Source organism: Squalius cephalus (assembly GCF_949319135.1).
Source record: "Squalius cephalus genome assembly, chromosome: 19".
NCBI classification, from domain to species: Eukaryota; Metazoa; Chordata; class Actinopteri; order Cypriniformes; family Leuciscidae; genus Squalius; species Squalius cephalus.
The window spans coordinates 11,628,207-11,640,940 of record NC_137140.1 but is presented as its reverse complement, the minus strand read 5'-3'; the positions used below and the strand labels follow the sequence as shown (position 1 = coordinate 11,640,940).

At 37.9% G+C, this 12,734-nt stretch overlaps 1 protein-coding gene across 2 annotated transcripts; it reads left to right on the top strand.

The window, feature by feature from the left end:
• The first annotated feature begins 6,198 nt into the window (after positions 1–6,198).
• On the top strand, positions 6,199–10,778 carry foxh1 (forkhead box H1). 2 transcript variants are annotated; one of them, XM_079850740.1, is made up of 4 exons: positions 6,199–6,258; positions 7,584–8,022; positions 9,289–9,393; positions 9,489–10,778. In XM_079850740.1, exons 2-4 carry the CDS (start codon positions 7,657–7,659, stop codon positions 10,434–10,436), a joined length of 1,419 nt encoding a protein of 472 aa, XP_079706866.1. In that variant the 5' UTR covers positions 6,199–6,258; positions 7,584–7,656; the 3' UTR covers positions 10,437–10,778. The 2 variants fall into 2 exon arrangements, with proteins under 2 accessions (XP_079706866.1, XP_079706867.1); XM_079850741.1 differs by having other exon boundaries at positions 6,221–6,258; positions 7,540–8,022.
• Positions 10,779–12,734: the final 1,956 nt, after the last annotated feature.

Below are 12,734 nucleotides of genomic sequence, written 5' to 3'. Positions count from 1 at the left end.
AATGACCATTTTCTGGAAGGGACATCCTATAGTGTCATCACTCTTAATATTAAGTCTGTATACTGTAGCAGTTGCAACCATCCAAATTCAACAAAATGCTCAATGATATAATATTTAGTCAATTTAAAGACCTGTAGAAAGCTTATAAATATATAGAAAAGTTGATTACCACCGTAACCATCAGCACACCTAATATTTACTCTGGCAATTTGGAATAGGACCCATGTTAATCACATGCAAAATGATTGTGTTATAGTCATGCATTATGTTGACTTGTAATTGTAAATGGACTGTTTCTTATTCCTTACTATTGGCACACCTCATAGGAAGCCAATTCACTGGCCGTTGTGAGGCAAAGAGTCTCGATTCCACATGCTCAGAGCTAAACCAGGGGTTCAAACTATTATGACAGAGTGTCTCAGGATAGCCACTAAATTAATGTAATGATATCACAGAATTATATGCCTTTATAGTGCATGAAATATAAGAAAAGACTTGTAATGGGTGGCACCAGGAGGGAGCAGAATGACAAGCACTGCCTCTTGTGCACAAAATCCATCTAACTTGAGAACTTGGTGCAATTACTTACAGACCACCTGACTCTGGAATTGGATTTTATGCACATTTACTCTCTCAATGCATTGAAAATCAACACTCAATACATGACTCTCTTAAAAATAAAGGCTCATTATTAGCATCAAGGTTTCACCTTTGACATCCAACCTTTCCATTGAACAAAAAGTTTTTCATAGAAAATGTTTAGATTATTCAAATGTAATATGGTTCTTTTAACCCTTAAAGAGTTTTTGTATCTTGGGGGATACAGTCATTTAACAGGCTGTAGGGGGGAGGGCTATGGGGGGAGGGGCATTATGTGGTTGTAGTTGATGAGAAACACTGATGGGGTGATGGGTCATGTAATCAGGTCATGTGACTTTATGCCAACATTCCAAATATTTGTATCAAAATCCAAAATGGCAGCATACATGGACAAAGACACTGGCCATGAGGAAAGTGTTTTTATATTTTTTACGATTATGATATTTTAGAGTGATTTTGTTTTAGAAAATAGTTTTTTAAGGATAGTTTTACATGTTCTTGTGGATATTTTTAAAATAATCTTCTCACAACTTTGATTATCAGGCATTGAATGTCTGTATCCTGGGGGATACATCGCCCATATAAGGGTATTTAACAGGGCTGATCACTCACAGATATTCTTATGTTTTGAGGCCTGTTCTCTACAGATATTGAATAGGATAAAGTTTTTTCTTTAACTTGTAGTGTAGTGTAGTGTAATGTAATGTAGTGTAGTGTAGTGTAATGTAATGTAATGTAGTGTAGTGTAGTGTAATGTAGTGTAATGTAGTGTAGTGTAGTGTAGTGTAATGTAATGTAGTGTAGTGTAATGTAATGTAGTGTAGTGTAGTGTAGTGTAGTGTAGTGTAGTGTAGTGTAGTGTAGAGTAGTGTGGTGTAGTGTAGTGTAGTGTAGTGTAGTGTAGTGTAGTGTAGTGTAATGTAATGTAATGTAGTGTAGTGTAGTGTAGTGTAATGTAATGTAGTGTAGTGTAGTGTAGTGTAATGTAGTGTAGTGTGGTGTAGTGTAGTGTAATGTAGTGTAGTGCAATGTAGTATAGTGTAATGTAATGTAGTGTAGTGTAGTGTAGTGTAGTGTAATGTAATGTAGTGTAGTGTGGTGTAGTGTAGTGTAATGTAGTGTAGTGTAATGTAGTATAGTGTAATGTAGTATAGTGTAATGTAGTATAGTGTAGTGTAATGTAGTGTGGTGTAGTGTGTAGTGTAATGTAGTGTAGTGTAATGTAATGTAGTGTAGTGTAATGTAGTGTAATGTAGTGTAGTGTAGTGTAGTGTGGTGTAATGCGGTCTGGTGTAATGTAATGTAGTGTAGTGTAGTGTAGTGTAATGTAGTGTAGTGTAGTGTAATGTAATGTAATGTAGTGTAGTGTAATGTAGCGTAGTGTAGTGTAGTGTAGTGTAATGTAGTGTGGTGTAGTGTGTAGTGTAATGTAGTGTAGTGTAGTGTAGTGTACAGTAGTGTAGTGTAGTGTAGTGTAATGTAGTGTAGTGTAGTGTAGTGTAATGTAGTGTAGTGTAGTGTAATGTAGTGTAGTGTAATGTAGTGTAGTGTAGTGTAGTGTAGTGTAGTGTAGTGTAATGTAGTGTAGTGTAATGTAGTGTAATGTAGTGTAGTGTAGTGTAGTGTAGTGTAGAGTAGTGTAGTGTAATGTAGTGTAATATAGTGTAGTGTAGAGTAGTGTAGTGTAATGTGGTGTAGTGTAATGTGGTGTAATGTAGTGTAGTGTAGTGTAGTGTAGTGTAATGTAATGTGGTGTAGTGTAGTGTAGTGTAATGTAGTGTAGTGTAGTGTAGTGTGGTGTAATGTAGTGTAGTGTAGTGTAGTGTAGTGTGGTGTGGTGTAGTGTGTAGTGTAGTGTAGTGTAGTGTAGTGTAGTGTGGTGTAATGTAGTGTAGTGTAGTGTAGTGTAGTGTAGTGTGGTGTGGTGTAGTGTGTAGTGTAGTGTAGTGTAATGTGGTGTAGTGTAGTGTAGTGTAGTGTAGTGTAGTGTAGTGTGGTGTAATGTAGTGGAGTGTAATGTGGTGTAGTGTAGTGTAGTGTAGTGTAGTGTAGTGTAATGTAGTGTAGTGTAATGTAGTGTAGTGTAGTGTAATGTAGTGTAGTGTAGTGTAGTGTAGAGTAGTGTAGTGTAATGTAGTGTAATATAGTGTAGTGTAGAGTAGTGTAGTGTAATGTGGTGTAGTGTAATGTGGTGTAGTGTAATGTGGTGCAATGTAATGTAGTGTAGTGTAGTGTAGTGTAGTGTAATGTAGTGTAGTGTAGTGTGGTGTAATGTAGTGTAGTGTAGTGTAGTGTAGTGTGGTGTGGTGTAGTGTGTAGTGTAGTGTAGTGTAATGTGGTGTAGTGTAGTGTAGTGTAGTGTAGTGTGGTGTAATGTAGTGGAGTGTAATGTGGTGTAGTGTAGTGTAGTGTAGTGTAGTGTGGTGTAATGTAGTGGAGTGTAGTATAGTGTAGTGTGGTGTAGTGTAATGTAGTGTAGTGTAGTGTGGTGTAGTGTAGTGTAGTGTAATGTGGTGTAGTGTAGTGTAGTGTAGTGTGTAGTGTAATGTAGTGTAGTGTAATGTGGTGTAGTGTAGTGTAGTGTAGTGTGGTGTAATGTAGTGGAGTGTAGTATAGTGTAGTGTAGTGTGGTGTGGTGTAGTGTAATGTAGTGTAGTGTAGTGTAATGTAGTGTAGTGTAGTGTAATGTAGTGTAGTGTAGTGTAATGTAGTGTAGTGTAATGTAGTGTAGTGTAGTGTAATGTAGTGTAGTGTGGTGTAATGTAGTGTAGTGTAATGTAGTGTAGTGTAGTGTAATGTAGTGTAGTGTAGTGTGGTGTAATGTAGTGTAGTGTAATGTAGTGTAGTGTGGTGTGGTGTGGTGTGGTGTGGTGTGGTGTAGTGTAGTGTAGTGTAGTGTAGTGTAGTGTAGTGCAGTGTAGTGTAGTGTAGTGTAATGTAGTGTAGTGTAATGTAGTGTAGTGTAGAGTAGAGTAGTGTAGTGTAGTGTAGTGTAGTGTAGTGTAATGTAGTGTAGTGTAGTGTAGTGTAGTGTAATGTAGTGTGGTGTAGTGTAATGTAGTGTAGTGTAATGTAGTGTAGTGTAGTGTAATGTAGTGTAGTGTAATGTATTGTAGTGTAGTGTAGTGTAGTGTAATGTAGTGTAGTGTAGTGTAGTGTAGTGTAATGTAGTGTAGTGTAGTGTAGTGTAGTGTAGTGTAGTGCAGTGTAATGTGGTGTGGTGTGGTGTGGCGTGGCGTAGCGTAGTGTAGTGTAAAAGTTGTCATGAACTATAATAAAAAAGAATACATTGCAAAATGTTACCCTAAATGGGCAATGTATCTTGGGAGATACAGAGTGTAACTTAGAAAATAAAGGTCATATTTTGGAAAAAATGCATGAACTGTGTCATTTTAGTCTAGATACATACAAAAATAGCAATGAATAATTTTTCCATCAAATTTATTTATGCTTGCCCCTTTAAGGGTTAAGAAGGTTCCTTAAAAGGTTCTTTGGAGAACGGTTCCTATATGGCATGGCTGTGAAAACCTATTTTGGTTTTTAAGAGGGACTTGGGCCTATTGTCCATAGGTTTCTGTGAAGTTAAAGTCTATCTTTCAGAAATATACAAAACCGTAATTATTTGAGATTGCTGTTTCAAAGGGTAAATGATTTTGTATTTTATATGTATTTTTACCATAACAAAGTGACTTCCATAGCTCAAATTGGTTGGCAAAGCAGTATTACATTAATTTAATGACAAATCCACTATTTTTTCAGTGCAAAAGAAAGCTTTTCTGTGAATTTGTGAGACTTCCGATTCATTAGCCGCGCTTTAGGTAAATAACTAAGAATAACAAAATGCAGTAAACATTAAAACTATTTGCGTTACAACACTGTAAAAAGTGATTAGTTGGATCAACTTTAAAAAATTACTTCAATTGGTAACACCTAAAGAAATTAAGTTTTCTCAACTTAAATTATCATGTTTTATCATGAAAAACATGATAATTTAAGTTGAGAAAACTTAATTTCTTTAGGTGTTACCAATTGAAGTAATTTTTTTAAGTTGATCCAACTGTTCACTTTTTACAGTGAAATCAGTGAGTTTATGATTACAATAATAGATTAGTGATAGCAAATACTAGTTTGCAACATAACTGAATTTTTTGTACATCTAAAATAACTGAAAGTGGATAACACCGGAAGAATGTGTGTCATTTCCGGATGACGCAGGAAAAATTGCTCATAGAAACTCTTGTATGTCCTGACAAGTTAACAAAACAACACAAATTTCTATCCTTCTAATTTCTTCGAATGACAATATGACATATTTCTTGCAATTTCCAACTAATTTACCTACCCATTACAAATAAGAAAATAGATTATTGGTGAAAATGTTAACAGATTAAAGAATTAGAATGCTTCTCTGGAAGTACAGACCTGACCCTATTATAATTTTGATTTAGATTGAGTTAGCACATGGACAGCCCTCACAGCAGGCAGGTTACACATGGCTTATCTGTTTATTAACTCGCAGGGCTCGTAAAAGGGTCATCATGACCACTAGTCAGCAATAACTGCTGAATAATAGCGGAACATTGGGCCATATAAACCAGAATCAGGCAAAAGTGAAATGATGAGCTTCAGGTTCGAAATACTTTTAATGTTGAACTGAAATTGGAAAAACTATTTAAGGGGAAAGATTAAAATGGAAATCTCTATCTGAGATCACTAACCTCATCTCAAGTGTTTAATCTGGTGACCCCTGAAATGACCTCACAGCTTCTTCTGATCTTTTCCAGAGGGACGCAGGAAATAGAGTCCTCTGCTTTTCTTTACATGGCTGAAGTGAAGACAGTTCCACTTTACTGATTAAGAAGATGTAGCCTATATTCCTCATCATGAGTATTTTATTATGTAGCTAAATCTTTGGCAAATCAACATGCTGCCACTTCTGTTACTTAGACCTACATCTCAGATTTACTTACTAACTCACTAATGGTTCAGACCATGTGTGGCAATTTTTTCATTTGCTAGTTATGAATTAATGCAAGAAACAACGTTTCTTAAAGTTGTGCAGTTATTAATGCAAAACCTTTTCACAAGCTTCATTGTTTTTCTTATCTTTCCCCACACAAGAATCTGTTTGCGTTATAGTGTGCAAATCTAGAGATTATTCTAAATTTAAAATAGCATGTACTTTTCATCAGCATGATATTATAGGCCTACCACTTTTTACACTGTTTTTACACCAGTGAAGAACCAGCACTGATTTCATACAACAGAAGAACTGAATCTAAACAGTAGGCTACAGCTAGGCTACAGATCCTGATTGAAATACAATATCAAAATCTTATGTGCAAAATAGTTTATGTAATTTTGATTATTTGTGTCATAGCCTATTGTATTTGTTGTGTTTTGCTCTCATTCTATTAAATGTTCAATAAAAACTCTTAGTGGCAGGACTTACGAATAATTGTGTATTGTACTGTTTTAAAATATTAAATTAGATTTTAAAAAATTTAGATTTTGCAGCGAAAGTTTAGTTTGGACAGGTTCGTAGTAAATGGTTGTTCGTCCAATCAGCGTTGAGCGTTCGTTTGATTAGAGCTTCACGTCATCATTACGCAAACGAGCTGCAGATTCTTCTCAAACAGTCAGAAAGCGCGTGATCAGGTAAGACACGCGTTCATTCATTCACCGTTAACAGCAATAGCAGCTCCTTTGACATCACTTCAAATGTTTCTTTGTTATATTTCAAACAAATGTGTAAGGTAAAGTGGAAAATAAACCAAGCATATCCTAATGTGAAATAAATGAATCGCGTCTGAGTTAACTTAACAGAAAATTCCCTTAAAAACACGTAGGCCTACACCATTAATGTTCTGTAATATATCTCTATATTTTTTTAAAAAGTCCAGTTTAGGTCTAGGCTACACCCCTACCTGTTACTAATTTGGAACCAGTGATTCAAGAGATGTGCATACGAGTATCCCAATAAACGTGCTACAATAGTCAGTATGTTGTCAATCTGTTTTCAAGGCGATTATCAGACTCTCGGTGTGATAAATTTAGTTCTCATCCCACTATTGTGTTTTTGAGCCTCCGGGACGGAAGAGATTCTCTCTAATCCAACTTGTTTTCTCTGTCTTGCTGAGATATAGTCCTGTTTTAAACCCAACCCAATCCCAAAAAGCTCTTTCTTTCGGCCTGGGGAAATTCACATAGTTTCCACATTTCGATGTTTAATCCGACTAACTATTTCTTTTTGAACGCAATAAGCATCAGATGCGTGTATTGATATGTGACAATGCTGCCTTATAAAGTAGTTTGCAGTTATTTCCTGATTGTGGATTGGGTGTTAATCTGTGTGCTGTTTCCATTATTTTATTATTCACACCTCTTAATATCGGACAGACAGTATGGGAATGTGTTTTTCCTCAACAATAATATTTAGGTTTTTTTTTTTGTTTGTTTTTTTGCTTTTGTTGGCAGTTCATTCCAGTAGCTTTTGTGATATGTTGGCAATGGATACAATACGCTAATAAAACAGTTTTCACTAAACTATCGTTGTAGATGGAGCGTATCATGTCACATGCACTGTCATGGCATGTCAGCTATCCAAAAATCTGAAATCTTTTTTTGGATCTCACTAGTTAGTGGAGCTGGTGCACTTCTGCTGTGACATTGATTCGTTTTAACAGTAACAGAAGCTTACTTTAGTATTTAGGCCATTATCTTCCACCCAGCACAATCGCCTATAAAAGGACCAACTTCGAGATTTTGTTATTCTTATTCGCATGATTTGTGGAGAAAGGTCTACGCATGTAGGACATATCATGGATAGGCCACTTAAGATGTCTTTCAGGTAATCTGAGCGCTGATTTTGATCGTGTCCTCCCCCTCCTCCCCCGCGGTGATCGCGCATCGCGCCTCATTCTCACTCCCATTACGCAGCGGGACTGACATGAAACTGTGAATTGTTTGCTGCTCAAATATAGTTGACCTGGAGCCAGCAGTCTGAGGGGTTGAGGAGCGACCATCCCTGCCTCCCTCCTCCCCCTCTACATCAGCATGACAAAGCACTGGGGGGGTCCGGGCTTGTTGGCACCACCCGTGATCATTGTAGGAGCAGGAGCCCAACGCGACCATCACCTTGACTGCAAAACCAGCTTTTCCTCATCCAACCCCAGCTGTCATTGCACCACAAACCCACGGCTGGAGTTCGGCGGCCGACTGGATAAGTCCACAGGGATGGCGCAGGACTCCTGTTATAAAGGCAAACCGTCGGATCGGAGCGCATGGGAACTGCAGGATGGAAACTCCAGCGGAGGAAAGAAGAAGAACTATCAGCGTTATCCCAAACCACCGTACTCTTACCTTGCTATGATTGCCATGGTCATCCAGAACTCTCCGGAGAAGAAGCTCACTCTATCAGAGGTTGGTCACTTTCACATGCGCGCACCGCAACCTTTTTGTTGTTGTTGTTGTTGTTGTCTTGGTCAAAATCCAACAAGGAATGCAAATTAAGTTTCATAATCACAGTTAATTGCGAAAAAAGATGCAGAAACAATTCTCGATCAGGAACTGTAATTTCACAATTGATTACAAAGAAACGGCACATTGATTTAAACGTGACATTTTTTTAAGTATAAATATTTTCTCGTAAAGTAGCCCATTCCAATAATTTACTTTTATTACAACTTCAAGATATATATTTTAACAATGTAATATTTCATCATGTTTCGTCATCCATTCTTTTCTAATTTAAGAGTTTTCAGCGTTTCATCTGAAACTATAGGCTACTCTTAGCCTAAGCCGTGCCGCGCAATGTGTAGCCTACACTTTCAATTTAAGTTGTGAGGCAGCAGAATTACTTTTTAATTTTTAATTTTGTCTAAGATCTTATTAGATCCTCTCAGAATTAAGGTTCCAAATGAATATAAGTTGCATTAGTGTTATATACTTGAAACTTTGATTCAAAGGAATTACCTGAAAATGAATATAAAACTTAGCCTAATTGTACACACTGGCGTTTATTTCCACAAAGAAACTACATTAAGTTTCCATGTGACGTGAGTTTTAGTGCGGGTTGCCTGGGGCGCGTAATCTGTCTCGTGTCTGGATCTCGATGGGGTTTGTGTTGTGAATAGTGAAAGCAGAGGGCGATACTCTATCATGCTGATAGCTGTGGCTGGAATCACACTGTGCCACAATTATAGGCGATTGTTTCGAAATGTCGCAATGTGTAAAAATCCACGATCGGGTGTGCAGACTCTTAAAGAGTGACTCCTGTGAATTTTTGTTGAATTGACAGGTGATTGGACTCGACATTTTATTTGTTTAAAATGGCACTTAGATTCTGTATTTGGTCATTTAGACAAACAATAGGCTATATTTATGTATTTATTCCCATTTTAAACGTAGGCAAATTCGTTTTTTTTGTTTTGTTTTTACATAAATATATAAAATGTCACCCCACAGAAAATAACACTTTTTAAAATGTGATTTTTTATATATATATATATTTATATATAATGCGAGCACAGACTGTTGATTTCTTTTTCAGGAAGTTAACATGTATTTTCAGTAATATAGTAATCAGCTGTCTGTTTTGAATCTGTGCAGTTTAGAAGTTGTGGCCAATAATAATAATCATGATGATATGTTTGAAATAACTATCAATAAATTGTCTTCATGGAACAGATTCTGAAGGAGATCAGCACTCTCTTTCCATTCTTCAAGGGGAATTACAAAGGCTGGAGGGACTCGGTCCGACACAACCTGTCCTCGTACGACTGCTTTGTGAAGGTGTGTGTTTGACTTCAAGTAAATGATTCATGACGTTATATGTTAGTTTAATGTTAGTTTGACGTTATCCCGTTGCCCTCTCCTCCTCTCTCTAGGTTCTGAAGGATCCTGGCAAACCCCAAGGTAAAGGCAACTTTTGGACTGTTGAAGTGAACAGAATTCCCCTGGAGCTGCTGAAAAGACAAAATACGGCAGTGTCTCGACAGGATGAAACCATCTTTGCTCAGGACCTGGCCCCGTACATCTTTCAAGGTTATGCTCCGTCGAACAAGTCCAAACCTCTGCCCGCTGACCTCTCATTACCCCCTGTTCCCACCCGTCACAGCCCGGCCCCATCAGAGGACCCCTATCGTCCCAAACTGGACTCTACGTTTGCCATAGATTCTCTCCTGCATAGCCTCAGGCCTGCCAGTTCTGCTGGGGAGGGGGTTCGAGAGAGGGAATGTTGGGGTGTTGGACCCCCTCCACACACTCGCTCTGCCACTCCACCTCGTCCTTGTAACGCCTCGTACAACTGCAGTTCGTCGGCCAGCTCCGTCAGTCCCGCGTCAGATTTGTCCGACGAGGACTGGAGAGGGGTGACGCTTGTCGGGAAAAGGTCAAGTGATCGAAGATCGACTTCAGATGGATACAGTGACTCCTGCCCCCCGCCAAACAAAAGCTCCAAGCGTGGCATCACTCCTCCGTGGGAGCTGCCGACCTCCTACGCCAAATACACCCCCCCCAATGCGGTAGCCCCTCCTAGCATGCGCTTTAACGGAAACCCGTTTATGCCACTGGGCGGGATTCCGTTCTACAGTTACGGTGGTGCGCACGTCACATCATCACACTTGATCGGTCACCCTTATTGGCCCATTCTACCAAGTGGGCCGGTTTCCATTCAAGCGCCTCCCGTTCTCATGGACTTGGACAGCATGCTGCAATCTGTTCCTCCCAATAAGAGTGTGTTCGATGCGCTTGGCTCCAACAATCAGACTTCTCACCCAACTCCAAACCAGTATGCCCTTCAGAACGGACCTTCCCTTTGCAAATATTCTCTTTAAACTGTCTTTCTCATAATAGTCCTGGAAAAAACTTCCCATCTTTGGCTCTGGCCAGGTTTACACGCACAGATTTGCAAGCATTAATGCTGCTCAGCACAAAATACTCAATCTGTGAATTGTCTCAGGGAATTCTTTGAGAAAATCCCTCTGTATTACTGAACTGTTACTGGAGTTAAGACGGGCCAATATTGACCAAAGATTCTACCCGACCAATGTTGACACTGTTCGTCCATGTGACTTTCTTTGACACAATTACTACCTCAGACTTTTAATGTCAGTGAAGAGATTTACATTTCTACATCTCCATTTCGCTGCTCTTGTTTCCTTGAAATGGACCCTTTTGGGGATCATGCAATGCAATACTTCACATGATCAATTGAATGTTGTCTGTTTATAAGCCTGAAATATTGTGTGTGGCTGCTTTAACTTCCTACGAATCGACCAGAAATATTGTGCTGGACATTTGTAGGGATTAAGGATGTGTTTGTGTGTGAATGTGTACTTTTGAATCTGTAAGGAACCTGCAATGTTTACATAAAGACTGGCTTTTCTGCCATGAATGTGTCACTTTTTATATGTTGCAGAGTAAACATGCATTTTTTTTTTTAAATCTTGACTTTTGTATGGCTTTTCTGACCTGATTCTCTTCTCCTAATTTGTGTGTTTAAAACTTTCATTTCACCCCCACTCGACTTGGTAAAAGTCCAATCTCAGGCTCTGATAAGAACTGTGGAGGCCTGACAGATCTGATAAGATCCAGTCTTGCGTGTTTTTTTCTGGCATGCATTCACTTTGAAGAACTGTAATTAGAGCCATTTTTTATCAGTCCACTGTGTCTCTAGGCCTTATCACAACTCTGTGTCCCTGTGGAGTATAGGTGCTGTAACTATGATTATTTTTAATAATCTGGTCATCAAATGAATGTTTGTCACATTTTGATCATGCATGTCTGCATAAAAGTGTCCAGAAGCTCATATTGAGCAATTTGATGAGTAATTGAATGTAAGGGTCATTTAACTGCTGGTCTGTGGTTGTGTCCCTCCGTCTGGTGCATGTCACCTCACCACCTCCTGCTGTTTTTTTCTGTCCTGTCCTCCCTCAAATCACTCATTCACACCCCCAACACTTCCACTCTCTTACAGGTCCATTTCTTTATAAAGGACCTTAGTATGAGCATTTGTGGCTGATTAATTGGCTCCACTGAAGAGTTTGTAGAGTCTTTCTTTATTGTATTATTATTGTGTCATGGTAGCAGTCAGACTGTGCTTAAAGTGTGTCCATTTTAGGTGGAATCCCATGGGAACATGTCCAGAAGCCTCCCTTATATAGCTGTATAGATTTCATCTTAAAAGTGTGTATACATGGTTTCAGTTTGCAAGGGAAAGTGGGCCAAAGTTTTTTTTTTTTTTTTGTGGAAATGTCAATTACAAAGCATGAGAGACATTCTCACAGCAAATACATGTTTGTTGTTGTTGCTTTGCTTTTGTATTTAGTCAGTCAAATGTTCAGTTCTTGAGTTCATTTGTTGTTACTGTCAGACAGTAACATCATAACTTTGTGGTTTGAGAAGCCCTGCAAATCGCTATTTTACTTGAACCCAGTGATGAAATTGACAGGAATTTTAAAAATTAAGAGATTAATAAATCAAATGCAACCTGATTTGACTTATTTTCTTGGTGTTTTTAAAACAATATTCTGTATTTCACAAAGAAAAATGCAGTGGAACAACAACTATAAAAATTATATTGAAAACATAATAAAGTAAATAAAAAGGCTCAATCAACACTGAACCTCATTTAAAACTAAGTTCGTTTTGCTCAGCACACATCCTTTAATTCAGAAACTTCACCCACTATCCACATTGTTTTCATTGCGGAGACAAAATGGGCACTCTAAGAAAACTACCTGAGAACAAAATAAGAATGAAATAATGAACGAAGAATGATTAAATAAAATCACAACCAATTGACCAAATCTTAAAATGACTAATTATTGCTTTGAACATGGTGGTACTATTGCTTGAAAATGTACAATTATGAAAATAGAACTTTAGGATTGATTTATTTATTTATGTTATGCATATTAAAATGCTATATTAACTTTTTAAGGGTCAGGATCAAATAAATGTCTTTTTACAAATCCTTCATGATGTTATCCATATAAACAGCCTATGTATTTCCATAGCTGCTGTGAGTAGCCTATACTGGTATTACCTAAATAAATGAAAAATACAAAATTACAGAAGAAATGTGTGGCAGAAATTATATTCTCGAAAATAACGCCCTTATACATTTTTTG

What these genes read in the sequence shown, in the direction of transcription:
- foxh1 (XM_079850740.1), top strand. Translation starts at nt 7,657, where the DNA reads ATGACAAAGCACTGGGGGGGTCCGGGCTTGTTGGCACCACCCGTGATC. An exon ending in AGAAGCTCACTCTATCAGAG is followed by an intron (nt 8,023 to 9,288) that starts GTTGGTCACTTT and finishes TTCATGGAACAG; the next exon opens with ATTCTGAAGGAGATCAGCAC. An exon ending in CGTACGACTGCTTTGTGAAG is followed by an intron (nt 9,394 to 9,488) that starts GTGTGTGTTTGA and finishes TCCTCTCTCTAG; the next exon opens with GTTCTGAAGGATCCTGGCAA.